The following is a 26,397-nucleotide window of genomic DNA, read 5'->3' as shown; positions in this document are numbered from 1 at the left end:
CAATAAATAATATATATATAAATCCGTACAGAAGATAATGACCACTTGTTGCAGGATACTTGTCTTACTCCATTCACTGTAGCACATAACATCGGAGTTTAATTATTATTGCAAAAACGCATAAAATATATGAATGCAATGCCTTTTATCACCAAATATTAATTGACAAACAATTTTGAGCTAAACTCAGTTAAAAACTCATTTGCTGAGTTTTTTTTCTACGCTTCGTGATTTTATGGTATTCTAATACTATTTAAGGGACTACGATAACAACTGACAACTGCAAAAAAAAAACAACGAAGAATAAGAATGACCAACGCTATTTAATGTTACATCTAGATAAAATCATAAAAAATAGGCATCTAGCTAGTGTTTTTAATTACATTTTAAATGTAATAAAAAAACAATATTTTCTATTTAAAATTTTACACCGTTTATATTCATGTTATGATTATAATGACTATATATCTTTAAAAATGTACTTTTCTCTAAAAAAAATATATTACTCTTAGTCTTATGCGATGTCCTACATTTTTACAATGCTTTTAATGTTTAAAATCCATAAATAAGTGTTGTACGCAACAACAAGCAGTTATTATATTTATTTTAAACTAGTAAATATACAAAGGCACAGATTTAATCAAATTATTATAGTTATTGAGTTTTACAAAATATTGTTTTCTTACCTATTTATTATTATAACATTCTAATATTACCTGACCAACTAGGTTTATATAATTTTTTTGAATTATTTTTACCATTTTATTAACCGAGTGTAATTTTAAATAAATCATAATAAGATTATTTATGATTGAATATTTTTTTTTTTTTTTTTTTTTCTATATTTGTTCATTGTAACGACCTCAAGGTCTTTGACAATGCTTATCACAAGTGGGTAGTAGGGAGATCATGTGATCTATTTATCTATGTATATATCACTATATGCATGATACTACCCCCTTTCTCCAAGAGGAGACATGTGCGGTCTTCACTCCCAGTGGAGTGGGACCTAGTTGGAAACCGGATGACGCAATCGGACGACAGCACGGGAAAATGGTGACTGCGTAGAATCACACACATTTTTTTGCACTTTGCTATGAATCGAACCGATGACTGTGTGAGTCGTAAGTCAACTGTGTGACCACTGCGCCACTCCGGCCCATGATTGAATATAGAACTGTTTAGTTATTATCACAATATGGATATAAACCTAATGTTACGGTTTATATATATAAATAAAAAATGCATACGATATATTTTGTATTATGCTGCCTCGAATTCACGACACGAAACTATCGTATTTTATTTTAACTGGATGAAAATATTTATAGTTTTTGGACTGTGAGCACTTGATCCAATTCACGTTAAGTTTAGTAATCTTAGATAGATTTTATTTTTGCATTAAGCGTATTTTATAGTATAATTATATTATAGGTATACATCGCATAGTAACATCTCATACATTGCACACCGGCTGATCTCTTCTCGCCTCGTTAGACACACCAATGTTCACTGGGTTTGGAAAAATAAATTGTTTATGAATAATTTCTAGTACAGACAGTTATTTCTACTTCCCAATTTCTATTAGAATAATTTGTTGATTTCACGAATTTTGGCGTATCATCACACACATCTACTTATTTACTTCTATCGACCCAAACCATCTCTCACTATACTCTACATCTTAAACTTTTTCATTATTATCGGCTATACGTGTATGAGTCTTATGTTTGTGTACGAATTTCATTTCTCCTAGGTCAAAAGTTGCAGCTTTTTAGCTACTCGAACAGTTTTGTAATTTCCTGGCGTTCCCCAATGCCCGGGAACCTGGCAAAATTGAATTTCTTTTTGAACTGTCTTTGTGATGTCGATAATGTGCTTTCTTTTTGGATGTAAACCGTAAACGTAGACTTTTGAAGTTTGTTACTGCACTGAATATGTCAGAGTATACACACTATTGTACTGAGTCTGTCTATTGTTCTGAAATCTTTTCTCAAATAAATACTATGTTGTGTCTGTAGGCGAACTGTTTGAATAGAAATTGGTTTTCTTTATAACATTATGTACGCATAACGGATACACAATACACATAATTATAATAGTTAACTAAGTATTAGTTTTACGATTATTTTAAGCACAATAGTTTCAGCCTATGTAGCAATTCGTCCGTACAATAGTAAAAATATGAATTTATATTTTGACGCGTATTTAAAAAAAAAAAAAAATATAGGTAGGTATATTAAAATTGTATATTATATCATTTAGCCGAAGTAATAATACGAAAAATCAAAATTAATCAACATAATTATGTGATACCGTGACTATAATGGTGAATAAAAAAGTAACAAGAAATTTGATAACCATTGTGCTGATTGATTCAACAATAATCCTTTGACAGCTGTAAAAACATCTGTATTTAAATCCAATGCATCAAATACATTTGAATGGGATCTAATGTTATGTATTATTTGCATCGTTCAAATCGAATATTTCAATTACTTGAGATTTACACACATGAATATAGTGTTGTATGTACAAATTATTCAATATACAATCTCAGTGAACCGTATAAAAAATGTTAAAGGTGCACATTCATACAAAAACGTTGAGGGATACAATATATATATATTATAATATATTAATAGTTATTCTACGAACGTGAATTCAATATTTACGAGTTTTCTACTTTGAATAGGTTTGAGACCTGTCTATATATGTACAACTATACAATATCAGAAAACCACAGAACGAACTTAAATGCATTTTTTCTGGTTAAATTGTATCAATCGAGTTGTTGCACAAACTTATATAATGATGCAGTATTTTATTTATAATATAACTATATAAATATGTTTTTTTAATATAATGTTGATATAAATGAAAATCAAATAATAATACATAAATAATGTAAAATGGTACAAACATACTATTTTTTTTAAAATACACATGAATAGTCAATATATTTAAAAATGTATGTTGATGAACTGTGCGATTGATCACGTCATGTAAAATTATATCAAGTCAATGTATGGTGTAACACTTCTCGATGTATGTCTGTATGTATGCAAATCCAGATTATTGTGATAGTCACGACGATGGATCTTATCAATATTTTTTTTAATTGTGACATTCGATATGCGTTACAAAATAAAATAAAACTTGGATAGTTACCCTATACATATATATTATACAGTAAAAAATTTTATTTCTAGAAAATGCTATAGAAAATTTGTATTTTTGTATAATTCTTTGAACCGCTCACATAACATTGCCCTACGCCCCTGTGTCATGATAAGGGCCACTCTGTTACGATTTATGTGGTCTATACACACTGTACTGGGTTGTTACATTGTGTTTGCCTTGTTATAGATATAGAGTCACATTGTTGTTAAGGATGGTTGTGGTGGGTCGTATGGTTGAATGTGAGTTCCTCACTTAGTGAACTTTCATTCCCTCGCGATATGTTACGTTGGGTTTTTTTCTATCTGGTAGACTGTTTGAAAGTTATTGTGGATCCCGACAAGAAATATTTTCGTTGGTTGGTATTATATTGATATTCATTGCTACATATATTGGTGAATACAACATACGACACTTAAACAAATTTTAAATGTCTTTGAACTCTTCCTTAATATGGAACAAAAATATAATCGACACACTCAACCTGATAAAATATACCAGTCACGCCTATTTTACCGATGAATGATTAAATAGGTGTATCGTACAACTATATGCAATCTTTAGAATAATTTTAAGATGGCCTTCAATATTTGTACAGATAATCGCAGAGTTTACCACATCAGCAATATATTATTTACAAATGTTCATGTTACCGATACGCAATTTCCATATAACATGCCATTTCGTAATTTATACACATAGGTACAAATAGGGAGGGTTCTTTAAGGTCTAAGTGCCCAAAAATTTTAATAGCCTTACTCAGAATACTTCTTACAATTTTTTTAAGCTTATTCAATATTATTATAGCAGGACTTCAGCCTCTCCCCCCACATCTTGAACGCTATTTTCACCTATGTCGCGTATTACTTTGACTTAAACCGGTATATCTTATCCAACTACGTTGTCAATATCGTGTCTTATTAAAAACGTCCAATCGACCAGTCAATACAATACTAGCCTGATTTACGCACAGCAACAATGTTCCTAATAATGTAATCCGGGGTTTAAATAATAATGCCAAATGACTGTGAATACAAAACAATAGTACACCGATAAAACGTGTTCAGGTATATGTATCGACTTGTAAAACAAGCTTGTCAAAGCCGTTGAAGAAATCAACGCCCTTAATTCGGACACGTTGATAAACATACGTCTCGAATACAGGATCACCCATAAAATACGTGTGCACGAAAATAAACATTATCACATCCGAACTACAGGTACGTACCAAACCATATACATCAGAGGCGTATATAACAATGCGATAGTATCAAAGGATTAAACGCACTTCATTAAAATACGACGTAGCGGTATAAATTATATATATATATATATTATACAAGTCGGATAAAGTTATTGCTCTTTCAAATCTACTCCTCAGCTCATAAACACTCAAAGGAATACCCCACAGTGATCATCAATAAACAAAAAAAAACGATTCTATAGTTTTCTATTGTACGTTTGTACGAAGATACAAATCACTATATATACGATGAATGTAATAACATTATGTTCTTTTATACGACGTAACCTTCGTGATTCGACCACACCCACGATTGACATCAAATCCGTATTGGGAAAAAGTAGGATTTTCAATTCCTCAAATTACAAAAATGTTTGATAGTAACAAACAGGTGGTAGTTGATATCTACCGAATTTCTTCTCCGTTAGCACGACCATACAATACCACGATACAACCAAAAAGGTGACTGTCAAAAAGTTTTGACCCTTGTCATAAATTTTTTTATTTTAAATATAAATGATATGGTATTTTAATGTCAACACGAATTTATTATTGAATTACTATAATATTATTTATTAATTAGGATAAAAAAAAAATAAACTATTTTAGGTAATTAGAAAAATTTTAGCATACCCACTATAAATTAATAAATAATTAAATAATTATAAAATTAACTGAAAAAAAAATTATGCAAATTAACAACATTGGAATAAATTATGTAATTAATAATTAATGTATGTTAATTCCGAATAGAATACAATAATACAGTACTATAGCAGTATTAACAACTTTAAATTTAACCCTATTACATGTTTAAATATTATATTATTTTCAAATTAGAGAATAATATTTGAAATTGACAAATTATCATCAGAAAATGTTATACAATTCACTCTATACACAATATATATATTCTAAAAGCAAGTATTTAATCTTCTATTCTTATCCAAAACACCAAAAACTATTTCTCATTTATTTACGTTTCATTATTATTCCGGATGAAATTAATTTCACTCATTTTGTGTAGTTCAAACACCAAAAAACATAGGTACTGATAACGGATAAATGGTGCCCAAGAATAACATCCAAAAAAACAGTGTGCTCTAAGTTTTATGCAACGAATTAATTGTCATCTGTTACTGAAAACGGTTTATATTTATTTCTGTTTGAATATTGAAAAAGATACATTTTTTACAGTTTACTTGTAAGATACCTATTCTATTATTGTAATAACACTTAAATCATATTAAATTTATAAATATTATTAAAATAATGATGGTTATTATTGAAATTTATCTATAAATAATTTTTATTTATTATTCTTGGGTTTATAAATAGTTTCTATAGTCATTAATATGGATTTAACGTAAATGGTTTAATACATTAAATATTACTATTATTTTTGTACTACTTAGTTAAAAAAAATAAAGCCAACAAATTTACTAATATTCATAAACGTTGTAATTTTATTTTATTTTTAATGTTGTTTGTGACTTTGTGTTTATGACTGTTTATGACTACTGATGTTTATACTTTATATACGTCTCCAATAGAAATTTTCATTTTCATTTTTCAAAAACTTAAAATCAATACGCGTTTCAAAATTAATCGTGAAACTAGATAAATGTTCTCATATAAAGCGTTTATGAAATGTCTTAAATAATACCTCATTTCAGAATAACCATAAGGATATACAATTAATATTAAATTTCAATTAACATGCGCTGCCCGTTTAAATGTAGATAATAACTTAGTGGCTAGTGCCAACTGCCAAGACGAAAATTAATTTCGATACAATATGTGTGTGATTTATATGATATTTGGTTTAAGCGTTTCAGCTGACCATGACTGTGAAATAGCCAGGATATAATTTTAGGTGGTCTCCCTGCTTCCGATTGTAAAATTTCAAAATATATTGAAATATGTTCGTGCGTTGTACCGCTATAGATATATGGATGCTATAAAGGCTATATAGCTAATTTATAACCTATACGTCACTTATATTTTATAATAAAATATATCATTATAGGGTCATTGCTCAGTAGCTATATAATGGCTATGAGTAACAATACATTAAAAGGCTTAACCAGTGGTGTAATTTTCTGGCCCTTCCCGTGTATTAATTTCAAAACTCGATAAACGAAAATAATTATTACAAAAATTGTTTCCATGATTATTATACTAAATACGATTGAAACTATATTAAGTAAACTAATTGGATTTAATGGCACAGATCCCCGCTGTTATGCCATTTTTACACTTATACACATGACACGATATTTACTATTTTAACATTTCAAATTTAATATTAAAATTCAGATCTATAGTCAATAGCGTATAATTACAATCGTTTTTTTATTTTATTTAAAAAAACAAATATTAGGTACATTTCTATGCATTAGATCGTTAGAGTGAATAAAAAGAAACATATTGTTATGCTTATACTACATACCTAGTACCTACATAACAACATGCATAGTAATATATATAATATGCTGTATAGTAACGGCAAGACTCACCCTAAATTTCTTCGGCGATCTCGGTCCCTCGCCAATTTGGCTCTACGTCTTAAACAGCATATCACCATTAGCGCCAACAACGGAAAACCCAAAATACAGGATACCATTGGTATGATTATTTTCTCTGGAGTCACTATGCAATTATAAAGTATATTCGTATTTAAGATTATTCCGTTCTTTAAATTTTTCATTTGAAATCTTACCCGTTGGATAAATAATTATAGTGGTAAACTTTTTGTTTTGTTGATCTATGCCAGTTGGAAATTCAGAACCACTTTGACTTGTAGACATTATGACGACAGGCGGCAGTTATAAAGTCCTGAAAAACAAAATAGTAAATACACAGTATTAACAAGGTTTACATTTAATGTAGCTTTTATAATATCTCAACATGACAATTTTAGTATATTATTTTAATTTGGTTTTTAGAATTTAGACGGTATTTAAATTATAGTGTTTCAATAAATCAATCAAGTAATATTTAAAAATAAATAAATCTTGGACTATCATATTTATTGTTTACATTATATTTTATTGTATGCAACCTAATTATTTAATTGATATCGATACAACGATACGAGAAACATACACTGTGACGTCTTCAACACTCTGTGAAGAACGAAACACATGTGATAAAAAATTTGATGTTTTATTCCTGTTTTAGAAGTAAACAAAATCATACCTACAAAAAAATGAAAAAAAAAATAAAAGTGATAATAAAATAATAATAATTTATGGCAGAATAATACATTATAAATTCCAACGTATATACGTTTCAGACTTCGAGTTTTTTGAGCCATAATTTATATTTATACGATGTAAATAACGTTTTACACCACGAGACGAAATTTTTACTCCCGTTAGGTATATACCAAAACGTATATAATACGGAAAACCCATCACGGTTGTGTTGCGGCTAAAGTCGATCCTTTATTATACCGCTCGCGAAAATTGTTAAACAGGTGAAACAACCACTAAAGCCGAAACTAATGAAAATATATTATTATATTTTGAAATATTTTATGCACACACCGTTGGCAACCGAATGCGTTTATTACGTGTCGCTGCTCTTTCGGCCGGCACGCTCTTTAGTATTTTTATGTCAAACCCCAACAATAACCGTGTTTACCCGCGTATTATCTATAGTCATAAATAATAATAATAATAATAATAATAATAATAATAATAATAATAATAATATTTACAATAAATAATAATTATTATATACGATTACTATTACCTATACCTCTAGGTCGTTTATTTGAACTATTTTAATTAAACAACGTCATATCCACTGATGAGAAATATTATTTTGTAATCGGTATGCATAACATTATTGAACAAATAATATACGACTGAATACACCTACGTAGTCTACTAGTAACAGTGCCGTTTTCTATTTTTTTTTTGTTGGGGGGGAGGGGAGGGTCGATTAAATGATCCACACTTCGGGAGTTAGAATTTGGTTTTTAACATACTCATTAATTATTGTGTTTATGGTAAACATTGTTTTAAATTATCATTGAATAAACGATGAGCATTATTGTTAAAAGAAAATTCAATGGTCGATTTACGAGGGTTACTTGTCTGAGGAGAGCTCAGCTCAGTATCAATTGTAGTATAAAACAAATTATTATTTGTAATTTGGAGTATAGGTACAGTCAAAATATTGGTACTATTAAAACAGGTGTGTACACATCATACATCATATAATAGCTCGATATTATGTTAATAGTATAGGTACTATACGTACTGGACTGGTAATTTTGTTAACGAATTAATTTATATTATACGATATTGTTTTAAAGTGGGAAAATCACTCTGTTTTGATGGTTTTAACTTTTAAGTGTATATCTACGAAAACCAATATTACTCCAAATATAATCTATATAATTCAATATTTACTAATACATGTACACAACGCAACGACAGTAAACAAAACGCAAAAGTACCTATAACGTTTATATAATAATAGAAATGAAAAGTTTTTTGGGTCAAAACTATTTATTAAATTTTATCGGAAACACATGTATCATTTGTATTTCACAGAATACACGTGTACTGTTTTTATATACTTTTACTGATTACACAACTTGAAAAAAACTTTATTATGATACATTTATTACAAACTTCGTAGGTATACCTAAATTATGTTTTTTAGATATGAAATAAATTAAGTAGGTAATGAATGTTACATATAATACATTTTTAATCAAGTTTCATAGTTACAACTATAAAATGCACCTACTCATTACAAAAATAATTGTAAAATAAGTAAAAATAGGTATAGTATAATATAATATTATATTAATATATTATACGCATTATATTGTGCAAAATAATAAATGCAATTTTCCGTCACATTTATTATTCTCGCATTTCGTGTTTACGGTTCGAAGGATTTATGGCGCGATCGTATAAAAGTACAAAGTGCCGTATAAAATATAATTACAATTTGAAAAAGCCCAAGTGCCGCAATAACACAACTATAATCTATATACGATTCAAATCGAATATTACTATACTGCCACCGAATGGGATGATGAAGGTTATGCAGCTATTGCAGGGTTATAATAACATGATAAACTTGTTAACGTATCAACTGTCGATGGATTTAAAACAACGTGGGGTAGGAACGTTTCTAAATTGAGTCGTAGGTACGTACCTGCACGTGTTTCCTTCAAACGGTTTTGTTTTCTATATTATATTATATCGAAAGAACAGGATTATCTATATACATTAACCATTGAGAAAAAAAAATGTTCCATCATAATATTATATCAGAGGTAGGCGACTACGGCCGTTGCCGATAATATTATCAGCTTCACAACGTAATATATTATTATAATGTACTTTGTTGTTATTACAATATAATATTACACGCATCCCGTAGAACAACCGCTCTTATCGGCTTTGTCGGTTGAACTGCCAAAAAACAAAAAATAAACGGTTCTTTTAGGATAGTGGTTGCTATTTTTACTCGCACTAGGCGACATAGATGCTGTATAGAGCGAGATCATAGGTATAAAGGTACCAATATTTCGGTCACCGGCAAAAACGTTTCACATCAAATGCGGTATAAGTCGGTCGACAGTATATACAGGGTGATTTAGCATGCACCCTCGCCCATCATTGTTTTCCTTTAATAGTGTATTTATTCAAGTAGGTACTGATTTTTCGAATACTTAAGTACACTACACTTTATATATACCTACTATTATTTCCAAATCCTCAGATTTTTTATGCCATGTATGGAGTAGTGTTCAGTCTTTAGTGGCAATACAAACTAATTTTTTTTTCAAACGGGAAAGCTTCATAAGTGTTAAATGTTAAACAATGAAATGTTAATATTAATAAGAATATTTTTTAAATCATAGTAGCCCCTATATAATTTCAACTTAAATTGAATTCATTTTTATTAAATCTTATTTTTAAAAATCATTTATTATTATTGCGTATTACATGATGTTTTTATTTTTTTTTTATATTATATTTTATTGAACGATTATAAACAGAAAGCCAATATGTGTAAATATGTAATTGATTTGAAAATGTATAACTCTTAATGAATATTTAAAAAAAGCTTAATCAATAATTTGGGTTTTAAATTTTTCATATAAATAGGTCTTACAAATATTGTGGAAAATCCTAAAATAATACAATTTGTTATTCTGTAACGTAGGTAGGTAGAGTGAACCAAATGTGGCGATTTGTCATAATTTTATTTAAAAATAAAACTAAAAAATCCCATTGTAAATAATAAGTACATTTTTGTACAAAATATTATTCAAAACTACTCATCTCTACTATACATCTCTTTTTTAACATAAAACAAAACCGAAAAAAACCACAACAGTCCATTAAGTATTATATTATGTTTATAAAAACAATATTTTTTTCATTTGGTAAATTTATAAAATATTTTAACATTTTAAATCGTCTACATTATGTATAACAATGTAATGACCTACTACATCCACAATATATATTGATTATAGATTACTTTTCTAAAATAATTTTATGGAACTATTTATTAAAAATTATATTGTATCTGCATATGAATCAATATTTATGTTAGCTTTGTACTTTCAAGTATATTATTCATTGCATTTGATTAAATAATTACAAGAAGAAAATTAGTTTATTGTTTACGGTTTAGGTGGCCTAAATTAATATAATATCCTCCTAGTAGGAGGCTCCTACTTTCCGATAAATTTACGTTGATAAAGAGCAATACCAAATTGTTTTCCTATTTCTGTTAATGTGTATTTGCATACGATATTTAACTCTAACAATAAATATTATTGTAATATCAGTAGCTTCGAAAACTAAAAGCATATGGAAGAAATTTTATATTCATCAAATAATTACTCCTTAATATTATTGTAGCTAATGAACTATATTGTACCTATGTTATTATTTTACAAATTTTATGTTTTTATTTCTTAAAAACTGTTAGAAAAACTAGTGTTGTGAATTGAGTTTTTTTTCAAAATTTTGAACATTGCGTATACAATAGTTAAAACGATAAATTAAAAGAAACGTAGGTATGAGGCTCATGTGCGTTCAAGAAAAAAAACAAATATATTGTTATTGCTTGTGATCTTAATGGGGCAGTTAACGTCTGAAAAAGCAACGCTAAACTACATTTTGGGTTTAAACTAAAATAAATCATTTCAAATCATTAGGAAACATTTTTTTTATAAATAAAAATTAATTTTTCAGTAAAATATACTTAAACCTTACTATCATGATAAATTATAAACGTACGTAATCAGACAACTATAATACCTATATTTATAACATTACATAAATTATTTATTCAAGTTAAATATAAAAATTCTAATACATTTTTCATAAATGGATCATTATTTAGGTACTATAATGTTAATACCACTTGCAGTTAAATATCTTAATAAACAATTATTATATAAATATGGATATAAAACTTTATTATTAAAATTCCCTTTACTAACCACACTCAATTTCAATGAACTAGAAAATAAATTTTTATCGAAAAATACAAAGTTAACATAAAAATAGTAAGATAAGAAAATAAATTAACGATGTAGATTGACTATCTTTTACTATACGTATATTATTCATAACAGTGTTGGATAAAAAGTGTTCAAAAAAAAAATTGTAATTATACTGAAATTCAGTTGTGGAATAGAGAAAAGTATTCGTGATTAAAATGCATTAAATAATATTATTATTTAGGATGTTTTTATTGTAACGATCGTAAAAGGGTGGAAAAAAGCAATGGGGTTTGGTAATCCAGTGATTAAGACAAGTGATAAAATAGTTTTTAGAATAAAATTTATTACGGATGATAAAAAACGCAAAAAAATCATTTGGCAGAGACGCCTTCAAAAATGTAGTGACTCGGCACGAATACGTTTGATGAACAACTGCAAAGAATAAAATATAATACAATAATTACCATAAAATTCCGATCAATCAAAACTATGTTTTCAAGTGTCAATTATTTCTGTGTAGAGTGAAGTTAAAGTTTTAAGTTTAAATTTAAACATTTTACATTTTACCACTGGAAATGTGAATATACAATTTTCAATTTTGTTGTATAATAATGAGATTCAAATTAAAGTTCTAACTTTAAGGTTAACGGTGATTACTTTCTTTTTTTATATCCATGGAAAATAATACACAAAACACAGTGCACAATATATTTTTATAAATATACCTTAGGCCGCGTATTTTATGATTTTTTTTTTTTTTAATTTTGAATATTAATGTATTTTTGATACACATAAGATAAAGTACAACAAAATTTCCAAACGACTGAATAGATATTATGTGAAATAATTCAAGAACATTCACTTTGTTAAATAAAAAAAGAAATGTAATATTACTTGGTCGTCTCGAATCAAAAGCGATTATAAAAATAACAAAATCAAAATAGCTAATAATCATTCCACGTGCTTCGTAAACAGTAGTAATAATTGTATGGTTATATAATATAAAATTATGTATTAGCAATACGGATGTTATGATTTTTTTTTTATAATTTTTTAAGAACTTAAATATTAATATATAGAAATATTTAAGTTATGTGAAGCGTGTTTTGCTCATTCACTGTAGACGATAATACTATAGTCGTATATTATATTATAGTCAGTCGCACTCCAAGTACTTTTATTGTGTTCAATATTTTACAATATAATAATATATACATAATACAAGATAGACTGGAAATGGCTTACTACCTAGAACCCATATACTGTATGCTAATTTATTTATTCGAAATAAGTAGACCATGAGTAAAAAAACTAAAATTCAAGCTACCGATGGCCACTGCATTTTTGAATTATTTTATAACTTACTCCTATCATATTTTATCACAACTGTTGTAGTAGTACATATAAACATATATTAAATACAAATTTAAATCATATGTATAATTATAAAATCAAATTGTTAGAAAGTACTTAGTAGAAAAATAAAATATCTTGTATCAAGTGGAAATTATTTACATTACCTAATTATAATAATATTAAAACATTTAGGCGCAAGTTTATGTTTTTAACGTTAGATGATAACGTCACTTTTAATATTATTTTTTATCACTTTTTACTAGGTTATCTAAACTAAGTTTACAAATATTTGTGTGTTTTTTTTTATTTGTTTATATTATTCCCGAATTTCTACATGAGATTATTTATAAACATTCAAAATTTAAACGAACAGAGTAGTAGATTGGAAATGGCACGTGCTATCCACATTCTTTCCCATCATGTATTATATAAAAGTCCAATGTTTGATATGTATATGCATCAAAGTTTACATAAAAATATTGTACTACCTAAGGATCATAAAATGATTTATAAAAGTCTCCTTGAAAAAAAATTTAAACTAATATGATAAAAAGAATCCTTTTTATTTTTCAAAGAAACGAGTGTCTTACGTTTTAAAATGTATACTTTGTTTTTACCTTTGCAAAACGTGGAGCTACCAGCTCAATCATAATATAATTTTCAATATTATAATATGACCCCATTGCATTTTTAGATTTTGTGGTCTTTCCCACTGAATATTTGGAAATTACATTACACCCGAGCGAGCTATATTGCGGTGGTTCAGTGGTTCGCACACTGCAGCTTCCCAGAATGGTTGCCAAACATTTATATGACTTATAAGTAATTCATAAAGACTCGAGGTAAACACACCAAAAACTATTCATCTTCAACCGTTATTATCTTAGCCGAATGGTTACTATTATCCAAATTTCTCAAAGGGCATGTGTAGGTACCCGCTATGTCACAAAATATCATCTCGTCTCGTTCCACAGACGATTCAGTCATTATCTACCTGCATAAGAAACTTTAAAACAATACCTATAGTCACTTGAATCTTAATTTACCTTTACTGGTATCAGTCATAATAAAATACAAAGTTATTTACGAGCAATAAATCGTAATTGTCTTCAATATTACCTATAATTGTGTAATTATTCATCTGAATTTGCTTTTCCCGTTTATATTTATTTATCTGCTCACTTTCTTATTTTCGTCGCATTTTAGCCTTGAAATTATACTCTGTATTTGTTGAGCTATAATCCTGCTTCAGTACTATGGTGTACACTAGGTAATAATAATAATAATAATAAATGCTTTTAATATTGTGTAAAGTAAGAAAACATTAACTGTAAAATTTCATAATAAATTGTGTCGTATTCATTTTCTATAGAAATATATTGTTTGACAATATATGTAGAAATTGTTTCAACATTAGATTAAACACCCGACAGTCAGGTTCTTTGAAATCATGTTCAGTTACGTAAAGTAACTTATAGGGTCTTATTACATTTGATGGAGGAAATGAGAAAAATTAACGAATTATGCTTTCTTTAAAAAAAGACTGGTAATTAATTTTGTTGGATATTCTTTATGTTTATAACATATATAATATCGTATGTAACATTTTTAAAGAAAAGTGAAGATAAACCACGGCTTTTCGTACCTTATATTTTGAAAGTGAAACTTCTGCAGAACTATACATAAATAATATACCTACCTACTACAGACTATAATGTAATATACGAGCATTATGTAAGCTGAAAGCTCACTATAAATTAATATGATATGTATTCCATATTCCCATTCATATATTGTGTCAGGAAATGTAAAGACAGACAATACCGAATATTTCCAAGAGCAATACAGTTTTTGAGTATGTACTTGAAAATTGCAATAGATATATAATTATAATATTATAAGCACTAGCTTGATTTTTTTTAACCAATACTGAATTTATTATACTATATCTTAAAATAATCTGTTTTTCGTATGTTTTATGTTGTAACTCTTGTTGGTGACATTTTGTAAAATCTATTAACAAAGTATGTTTTATGTTTTTATATCTCTACAGTATATATCATAATTTAATATTGATTTAACAGTTTACTAACTATATATATGCGCTTAAAGTTTAGACAAAGGAAGTGGACAAGTGGTGTACTATATAATGTCGTGAACTGAGATAAAATAGTTTTCGCAAACTTAAACTTCTTTATACCTACCTATCTACTAAACTTTATAAATACCTACTTATAATTAGTTGTTACTTTTTTATTTTTTATCAAAAACGTTCACAACATATTATCACAATTGTTGCGATTGTTGTATGGCTATTAGTTTTAATGTCAATTAAATTTTATTAGCTGCAAATTTAAAGTAAAAACTTTAAATATTTGACATTTAAAGAATACATTTAGAAATAAGGAAAATACAATTTTTTATGTAACGTAGAACTATATAGGTATATATATAATATGTATTTGTATATAAAAGTATTAACAAATTCCTTAAACTTATTTTATGGACAGTTCACTGCAATGAGATAAGTGTTTTTAAAAAAAAAAAAAAAACAAATAGGTAGTTGTAATTACGATCCTTTAGGTATTACCGTTATTTTCAACAAGTTTTTAATTGATATTGCTCTGGTACTGGAAATACAAAGGATATCGCTAGTACTACTTCACGAGAATTAAATTAAAATTAAAACGTCTATAGTTCGAATAACAATGCAACTTCAAATTCTGAGCATTTTCTATATACGAAAATAGAATAGGTAGTATACCCACTATGATATACTATGTTTACAAATAAATACTTACATATAGGTAATATTATTATTGATTAAATAAATAATTTACTCGTTGTTTTTACATATTTCACAATACATTCAATAATAAGAAATAATTAATGTACAATAAACGCCTGTGTAAGGAAATATACTCCGTATACAGAGTGCCAGGTTAGTTTAGTTAGTATTCACTTATGGAAAATGGAGGGCTTATGAAACATAATATAGATTACGATATCATGTGTAGGTATAGATGTACTGTCCCAGCACTACTGCTCCTTAATAATATAGTAAATCCTCCTCAAATTATCACTTATTGTACATGGTACCTACGTTATTATACAATATTAAAGCTTATACAACCATGTTGTTGCACGGTTAAATGCTTCCAAATGAATATCTTAATTAAATTCGTCAAAACTATCATATTATTATGATAATATGATGAGTATATGCTACCATTATAATATATTATACATATACATGATATGCGGCTGCCATTTATATAGACAGACGATACCCAGTGCACAAAAGTTAACATGCGAGTATAATCGCGTTTTTATATCCGGCAATCCGTGAAAAGTCACCCCGGACAACCCAGCTCGGAGTAACTACCTACTATGACCGTTCGTTAGCTACAATGAATTATTATAGGCTACTATGGTTGTTGTTTAGGTATTACTCGTTGGCTTTGCGCGCTATCATCCTAGGCTTAAATTGCGCACGATAAAGCGTCAGCGCCTAAAAACCTGCGCGATTAATCATGCATTTGTGAACAGACTTAGCCGAGAAGGTTGAGGTATGAATAAAACATACTGCAGACTCGACCTTGTTACTCGTCTGCAGAATCATTATAAGCCATAATTTGTAATGTATCCCTTCCGTAGTTCCACGGAGACGTTAGGTATATTATGTGCCTACTTTTGTGATCAACACTTTTACACCGCGCGTTGGTAATACATATTACACATTAAATAATATATTACGTTATTTTATTTAAGGTACAATTTTATTTTTTATTACGTGCTCGTGTAATGTTTTCCACAGTTTATAAGAAGTATTAAAAATATAATATTATACGTATAATGCTGTTCTTAAGAAAAAATTATCGTACACAATACATTTTGTTGAAAATAAAGTGTATGCATAATATTATTATAACGTCAACAATAATATACAGCTATTTAGTTAATTATCTAAGTAATATTTAACGAGAAAAAATATAACTATTTACTTTTGTATTAATTTCATACTAAAACTTGCAGCATACAATATATATCTCCACGCATATTTATATAGGTACCTACTATTATATGTTCATAGCTATAAAATCAAAAACATTTCACCAGAATAATTGTATATTGTTATTAAGATTAATTAGTAATTAGAAAGCAAAAAGTTGAAAGTTAAATGTTTATACATAAGTTTATCTAGAATGCATGTTGCACTACATAATGCATATACCCAAATATATTATTTATTTAAAAGTCATAAATTATTTCCAAACAAACGTTTCAAGACTAACTTTTATTTTTCTTAAAATAAAAGTAATATACATTATATTTTATAATTTCACGTGGCTCCATTAAAATGTAAAACCATAAGCTAAACTGCAGTGTAATATATAATATATTCTTTAGGTTTACTATTAAATTGATATTGTTTGCATATTTTAACAAAATGTGAGACATAATATTTTAACTGTTTAATTAGTTTAAAATTATAATTTAGGAAATAACTTGTTCTCAAATTTGTTGTTACACGTTTTGTGTCGATTTCAAATATTTTTTTAAAGTATATTTTAATGAAAGGTTCTTAAAGTTTAAATGTAAAACTTTTTTTTTCAAATTATAAATTACAACAGATACTACAAAGTGTGTCTAGGGTATTTTAAATCGTGATAATGAAGTATCCATGCACTTTTTCTATTAAACTTTGTTTTTAACTTTAGGAAATAAATACGTAATTTACATTTTATAACGACGAGCGTAAAAACTCCATAAATTGACATTTACATAAAAAAATTAAAAAGAAAGAAAGTAGGTAACCGCTCTTATTTACAGTGGGTGTGGGTGGGGTGTCTCTCTCTTCATTTAGCGAATTATTGAAATAATGTACCTATGTGTTAAATTTGAATTCAATGATAAATCATTGCATACGAAAAATGATACTGAGCGAAGATGGGCTGACCAGCTTATATTTCTAAGTATATTTCATGATATTATGTTTTTTGATACTTATTGATACTAAGTAATTTATTTAACCAATAGTATATAACGGTAAGTTAATTTAATTATTTCTGAAAACATTGCATTTAATATATTATATTAATATTTAATTATTATAATAGTATGTTTTCGAGTTAATACCTTCTTACCATAGGGCAGTGGTTCCCAACCTTTTATAAGCGTGACCCCAATATTTTAAATTTAACTTTTGGCGACCCCCCCCCCCCCCCCCAAAAAAAAAAATTCATAATTTATTGTAAACTCAACATTATTTTATTTATTATCATCAAATCGGTAAATATGTATATTTATTGATTTATCTATCTATATTCTATTCTGAAATACTTGTATAAAATGTATTATAAAAATGAATTTATTAATTTTTTCAAATGTAGGTAATATGGAATTAATTTATACTTAATATTAATAATTAATGACTTTCTTGATGCTGAACACTTTCCACAAGTTCTTCAATGTTTGTATTTATATTCATTGAAAGTGCACATCGCATGTCGTGTTGAGGATCAAGGCGATTTCTATATATATGGCATAGGGCGATGTGAATAGGTTCGTGGTTTTAACAGGCAATAGTTCAAATTGATCTAAATGTTTTGAAAATGTCATTGTGTATAATATAAACCATAATAATATACCTAACCTACCTATTGAATATTTTAACATTTTTAAGTTCACACAAATAATATTTGTAAATTACAAAAAAATAATTAAAATTGATATTATTGGTTTAAATATTTAATTTTGTTAAATTCAAACTTCAAAGGTATTAAAAAAATTTCGTTTATTTATTTTTAGATCTTTTTCAGAATAAATGACTTAAGATCCTTGTAATACATTTTCAACTACATAATAATTTGTAAAACTTCGTTATTCTGATGAATTTTGTCAAACTATGAACTTCAACTGCTTGTTTGTGCCATGTATCTTTAATATTTTTTAATAGCTTTAATAACGACTAATAAGGAACCTTTAGTAAACCTTCAAAGTGATTGACTGAACAAAAGACTTTGTTTTTCACAATTATTAAGAAAATTACACTCCAAAAGTACCAACTAGATTTATTTTTCTAACCTGAAAAAGCATTTGGTTGAAAATTTAAGCCTTTCTGCTACTCCATGAAGTTGATGACAGACACACAAAAATAATAAAATAATAGTTTTAGTTTTAGAACAGTATGGGTGAATCATGGTCTACAATCCGAAACATAAACTTTTATATCATAATATATATCACCATATCGAATAATACTGTTGATAACTAAAAATATATTTACCACACACCTACCTTACCGAAGTATAGTACTTATACCAACTTTACATAATTTATTTATTTACATAAATTACTTATCATATTCTCTCAATTAGCAAATTATTTGAATCATAAGTGACGAATTCTTTACGTGAATATCAAACGTGTTTAATGATGAAATGTCTTCCTAGCTAAAATAGACCACAAGGCAAATAACAAAAACATTTTATTTTCCACAAATAAGCTTTTTGTCTAAAGAATTTACTATATCAATAGTTAGAAGAAAAATAACCAAATTAATTTAAATTAATTAACATAATATTCACACTGAAGTAAAATGTATGTTAAACCGTAAACATAATATACAAGTCTAGTCGGAAATTCACAAAACAAACAAGAGCATTAATTCGATAAATGGGTCTTTATGTACCTACACATCTATTATAGTGTACTGCAAACATTGAATGTAATGAACTGAGTAAAAGGGCAAAATAATCGAGTTATAAGAGAACTAATCGAGTTAAACCCGTCAAAAAATCAGAAAATTGGAAACATTTTATATATTGGTAATATGTTATAAAGGAGAAGATTAAAATGTAAATGTTTACCGAGTTGTAATAAACAAATTATACGATAGAAATTATATTATTAAGGTATACCATGCAATATCGTAAAATTATGAAATTAATGAAGACATATGGTATTTGTGTTGTATAAATATATTATTGTTCAAAATTTAACCATAATGTCTTAGATGAAAATATTTGGAAAATTTTATAGTTAATCTGGTTGTTGGTTTTTTCATAAATGTGACATTATTATGGGTGTGCAAATGTGAATTTTTAATAAAACGAAATTTCATTTTATTTTGGTTGTAATTTTGTTCTGTTAGAATTACATATTATCATAAAAACGAAATCATCGTAGCGATTAAAGTTCAAAGTTCAAACGTGTCTCGTTATATGAACCAAGCACGTAACGTCTTCCGCTTTTGTTTTATACCTATACCATCGCAGTCTATTTCACTTGCCGGTGGTCATAAATTGTATTTGTGTTTACGTCTTTTAAATGTAATATTGAACGTTGTGTAAAATCCTAATGACAGAAAAATATTAAACGTTTACCCTTTCATTGTCATTGACCCGTTAAAATAAATAGAAGTATTTCTTTTAAAAAAAAATAATAATAATGGTGTCGTTAAAAAATACTATAAAATAACAATAAGATTTTTTATTTCTAGGTAAAAATTACAGAGGTAACCCATACAAATATTACTTCTGTGGCCATAAATACATCATGCCTGTAAATCATACATAATAATATTATTAAATATTAATATTTACACTCTGCATCAAATTAGGCATATTAATAAATTAAGGTTTAAAAAAAAAGGTGATACACGAATAGTCAAAATGAAATATAGAAATTTACCTGGGATATTTTTAAAACTAAGGGCAGATAAATGAGTTTTAATGATTTGTAAGGTGGGAAGAAAAGAGTTTTTTAAGTAGAGATTGCTACTTTGACATTTTAATTTAGAGTGGTCCTCGTTGAAAGTACTTAATATTAATTGCTAATAATTCCAACGATGACTAAATATCTCTATTTAAAAAAAAATTAAAGATTCAAAAATTATAAATTTAAAAAAAATTCTATTTATTTTTATTTTTCAAGTACTTGATGCTACTTGCAAGTGCCTACTTGATACAAAGTGCAATACGGTTAAATTCAAATAGTATGAGGAAATTTGTCATTGCTATTTTAATTTTTCGGTTCAGTATTAAAATTAAAATTATTTTTTAGTTGTTGATGGGCAGTTAATTGGACATCATGAAAAATTAAGATAGTTATGTTGTGGCTACTTATGTGTAAGGAGTATTTGGTGGGTCTACTGCATAACATATCGTATCATATACAGCAATACAACATTAATGGATTGGTAGAAGAAATTGCACCTTAGGGGACACAAGCTAAGATAGAAGATATTTCCAAGAGTTCAAAGCTTACCTTGGTAACAAAATGGCAATTTTATGGTGATGGCTGGTATAAGTGGTCAGCATATGGGTCCAATATAATATTGAAAGGTTATTTGAGTAATAAATGCTATTACTGAATACATATTTATAGATGAATTTGCAATTTAGTTTGTTTTTACTTTTTAGTACCTAATATGATTGCAGTTATCAAGGTAATTACAGATTATGAGCTACAAAATTAAAATTCATGACTAAATCAATAAAAAAATTTAAATAATTAATTATAATATATTTTATGATAGTTAAAAATATAAACGCTTGGTGAAACTTTCGTGATGATCGAACAAAAAAAAAAATAATAATTTATACCATTATTATAATGAATTATATGATTGCAGTGAACTTTTTTTATAATAATGTATGCCCAAGGAACACGGAAATTATACAAATTTAAATAACAAACATTATATTCAATTAATTTATATTTATACTGAAAATACACATAGTAAATATTATACATTGTGTTCAAATCGTATATTATTATATTCCATAATGTTTACACTCAAAGTATACAAATTTATTGACTTTTGTAAGATTATTATTATATATAAACGATCATAATTTAATGTCAATAATATCCCACCAATTACTAAACCTTTTTTTCATAATTTTTTTTTCTCATTACAATTAAAAATTTTGAAATACTTAAGTTTTGTATTCTGTCGACTTTTATCCATAGATATGTTTAATACAAGGCAGTGTTGAATTACTTTGGAAAACTCGTTCTGAATCATAATACAATAACCAATTAAAACTTATGATTATTGTTTCAAAATGTAAAACAGCGGTTCAGAATGACTCAAATTTGTGAAGGTCTCACACGGACACTTAGTCCCAATTCCCAAATAAATCTTTTGAAGCGAATGGAATTCCGCGAAATTTAAAATATATTACTAATTGAATCCATGTTTAAATACTTATTGAGTCCCATCAAACATAAAAAATATAACATCTTCCTTCCCGTTTTTACAGACTTAGGGTCTGTAATAAAAAAGTCTACTTGCACATGTACCATTCGTATGATTATGTTTTTTTTAAATGTCAATTTAAAAAAAAAAAATGTTTGATTTTGTGTGATAGGTATATTGTGTATAATTCAGTTACTCAAAATATAATGTAATAATTAATGAGTATAATATATATGAAACTCAGTTGCTACTTGTTTATAAATGAATACATGTAAGTAATGATTAAATTAAATGTCTTATATTGGTAAAAATGTATGAGATAAATTTTGTATACAATTTCTTTTATATTTTAATCAAAATAACCCTAAGATTCGATAAGTATATTTTACGTTTTTTCAATCGTAGACTCAATTGGTATATTTTCGGTTTATATCTACAGGGACTCAATTACTATACAATATTTTTCCAGTTCAAATATGTACTGTCTCACCTCGTGACTTTTTTGTATTGAGCATGAATTGTTTAAAATTTAAATAGTAGGTACTTATTTTCAAATATTCATGACATTGTAATATTCAATACAAGTAAAACACAAGTTAAAAAATAAAATAATTATGTAATGATATCAAACTAATAATTTTAATAAATTTAGGTAGGTAGGTACTAACGACATGAATGAACTATTATTTGAGGTTCTTGAAGGTATTATTTTTTTTTTTATAACGTCACTTATACTTGTAAAATAATGAGCATTAATATTATTTCGTTATTTTGTATATAATTTAAAAGCCGACAAAAAATTCCACAGAAAAAGAATTATTTCTCTCTTCTATCGCCACCTTTTCAGATATGAAAGGAGCTTTTGACTCTGTAAACAATTCCCAATCTTGTAACATTTGAAACACACATAGCTAGCTTATATATATTTATACCACCACTCACTCTACAACTTTATAACTGAGCTTTTTTTTCCAACGCTCTCGGATTTACTTTTCACCAACAGATTATATAAAACAGAAAGATTAATGTACATAGGTCTGCTCCAATACTGATTCTTTAGCCCTCTTTAACCTTTTTGTCATTCATTCGTCACTTTCTCCCTAACGGCCTTAACTGCCAATTATCTGTTAAATACCGATGTGACAAGTAAATATTGTTATTTTTATTTTCATTTGTATTTATTTCAAATCTCTATATAATTCACTAATGCCATATCAAACGGTACCTTAATAAAGTAACCTTAGAAGCCAAACACTTAGCTTGCTTGATACAATATTTTTATTTATCATAGCACCTAAATGAAATAATTTATGTGGTTTTTAATCGATAATTATTAAGACTACCCCCACATTTTATTTTTATTTGGCAATCAATTTGCTAAACTATTGATCCATCACTCATCAGTCATCGTGTTATCAAGCATAATACATAGGTACTTCATAATCTAAAAATAATAACTTTGAGAAAACAATTATTTTGTTTTAATTTATGTCAATAAACCACCACTTAAAATATATTAAATTAATTATAATATAGGCAATCGTAAAAAACAAATGAATATTTGATTGTTTGATATCGTGCTATAATTAATTTTAATTTTTAATGATCAATTAGTTCAAAATGATTTATTATTTAGAAAAATAAGCCGTGTTAAAAAATATGTACATTGTTATTTTTTTTTTGTTCCTTCTCAATAAAAATAACTATGTACTTAGGCAGCTACTAAAACATTAACCTTTTTAACACATTTACTGTTTATAATAACATACTACTTACAAATACAAACTATAAATTATATATAAAAAAAAAAGGTGGGTAAGTGGATGTCGCTCTACTGTACAGTAGGTTACAAGTGGGTCACTGTATAATAGATAGTATTAAATTTGAATTCAATGATATAATATCACTGTATAAGAAAAACGATTCTGAGCGGAAACGGTATGTCAGTCTAGGTATAAGGTATCTTATATACTTATCTATGGTATTAAAAAAAAAATTGACCAATAATAGGTATCCATAATAAATTCCAAATTAATCATATCACAATATCCATTAGGTAGGTACTATTATAACGCGTTATACATAAACAACAAATCGTGGTCCTATCATAGATATATAATAGTATACTTTAGAAGTTTATTATTGAAACTTCGTCACAATCACAACAAAATAACTAAAATAGTTATTCCAGGTTTTTTAATATGTGATTTCGTCCAAATTTGAGCTTAAAATGACTATAAAAATAAATTGTGCTTATGTATTTTTTAGATTTTTTGGTAACAGAACTAACTACCTACTTAGGTGGAATCTTGTTTTACATTTTTAATCCTTAGATATAAAAATTGAACATTTTATAAATTTTTAACTACGAAATAATTATTAAATTTTAAATTTGATAAATTTTGTAAAAATTCGATCTTTAAATGCTTATAAAAAAAAATTGTGCCTATGTATTATTAATATTTTTCAAATGCTATTGTAACAATATATCAGGAGCTTTGTATTAAATTTATACACTTTTTGGCCCAACAGATAAAACTTTATTGATATTTATAGAAAAAAAAAACTAAAAAAATTGAAAACTTACAATGTCCGTAAACAGCTCAAAAAGAGTCAAATTATTTTAAAAATTTTATCGTATATATAAAATGCTAATATAAACATTCAGTGAAATTTTCAAGTTTCTACAGTCACTCGTTTTTTAATTACAACAAAATAAGAAAATCGTTACGTAAGAAATCGAGTGAATATCAAATGTTGTAAAAATATGATTTCAAACGCCCATAAAAATTTAATTTGAGTTTCTTATAGACATTTTTTTTTTTGGTAAAAGTAGATTATCCTATAAGGAACCAATGTATTACATTTTAAAATCTTAGATTTAAAAAGAAAAATTTTTATGAATTTCTAACTCAAAATAATTTGCAAATTTTCGTTATTTTTCCATATTTGTCATTTTTTGAACTTTAAATGCTTAAAAAACTGTGACTAACGACTTTTAATATTTTTCATCTGCCTTTGAAACAATATACTAGGAGCCTTCTATTAAATTGTCAAGCTTTTTTATCCAACAAATAAAATTTTATTGATATTTTTAGAAAAAAAACTAAAAAAAAATGGAAAATGAAAATGTCCGTAAAGAGCTCAAAATAAATCAAAATATTTTGAAAATGTTATGGTGTATAGAAAATGCTAAGATAAACATTCAGTCAAAATTTCATATATCTGCGGTCATTTTTTAAAGTTACACCAAAAACCAAATTCAATTTTGTGAAAAATCGATTTTGCGTAAAAATTCCCGTTTTTCCTTAATTTTTTTTTTGTTTTTCCCGGCGCTTTTGAAAACTACTGGGAAATTTAAATTTTGACCTCCCAATGCACCAACGATATTCACTTTCTGATCGAACAAGATACTGAAGTTGAAAATCGTAGCATTATTTCGACTACTTATCGTGTACACAGACACAAAAAAAATAAAAAAATAAATAAAAAAATAAAAAAACACACATCATTGTAAAATCAGTACATTCATCGTTCCACTCAGAATCTAAAATGTGAAATGAAAATCTCTATACAGGCTAAACTCTGGAACTACTTATCAGATCTTTTTGAATTTTTTTTAAACGAAAGAGTATTTCATAGAGAAGGTTTACATGAAAGAAAATATTAGGAAAATCCACCACCGTTTTATAATATTTTGGTTGCTCTCGGTTAATAATATTTGTTGATTTGTATTATTATCTTTTGTTAATATGCATAAATACAATATATTCAAGATCTGATAAGTAGTTCCAGAGTTTAGTCTGTATAGTTATATAGTACTGTGTATTTATATAGTTAGATATATAAATTAATGTTTGTGGGTAGATTAGACCTATGGGAAGAAGATAGGTTAATTTACAAAGTGCTAAA

The 26,397-nt window shown here is 26.9% G+C and overlaps 1 protein-coding gene across 6 annotated transcripts in view; it reads right to left on the bottom strand.

Moving 5' to 3' along the window:
- LOC100570283 overlaps positions 1–26,397 on the bottom strand; it is a 114,504-nt gene that overhangs the window by 20,834 nt on the left and 67,273 nt on the right. For 5 of the 6 annotated variants that reach the window (XM_029491581.1, XM_029491584.1, XM_029491582.1 and 2 more), the window contains 2 exons: positions 7,146–7,261; positions 6,943–7,075 (listed from right to left, as the gene is read on the bottom strand). In XM_029491581.1, the coding sequence (XP_029347441.1) occupies positions 6,943–7,075; positions 7,146–7,233 (221 nt within the window). In that variant the 5' untranslated portion in view covers positions 7,234–7,261. Of the gene's footprint in view, positions 1–6,942; positions 7,076–7,145; positions 7,262–9,607; positions 10,303–26,397 lie in introns of those variants that run through there. The other variant, XM_003240245.4, reaches the window with a different exon arrangement.

Source organism: Acyrthosiphon pisum, chromosome A3 (assembly GCF_005508785.2).
Source record: "Acyrthosiphon pisum isolate AL4f chromosome A3, pea_aphid_22Mar2018_4r6ur, whole genome shotgun sequence".
In the NCBI taxonomy this organism is placed as follows: Eukaryota; Metazoa; Arthropoda; class Insecta; order Hemiptera; family Aphididae; genus Acyrthosiphon; species Acyrthosiphon pisum.
The sequence above is the reverse complement of the archived record's forward strand: the minus strand, read 5'-3'. Positions and strand labels throughout refer to the sequence as shown.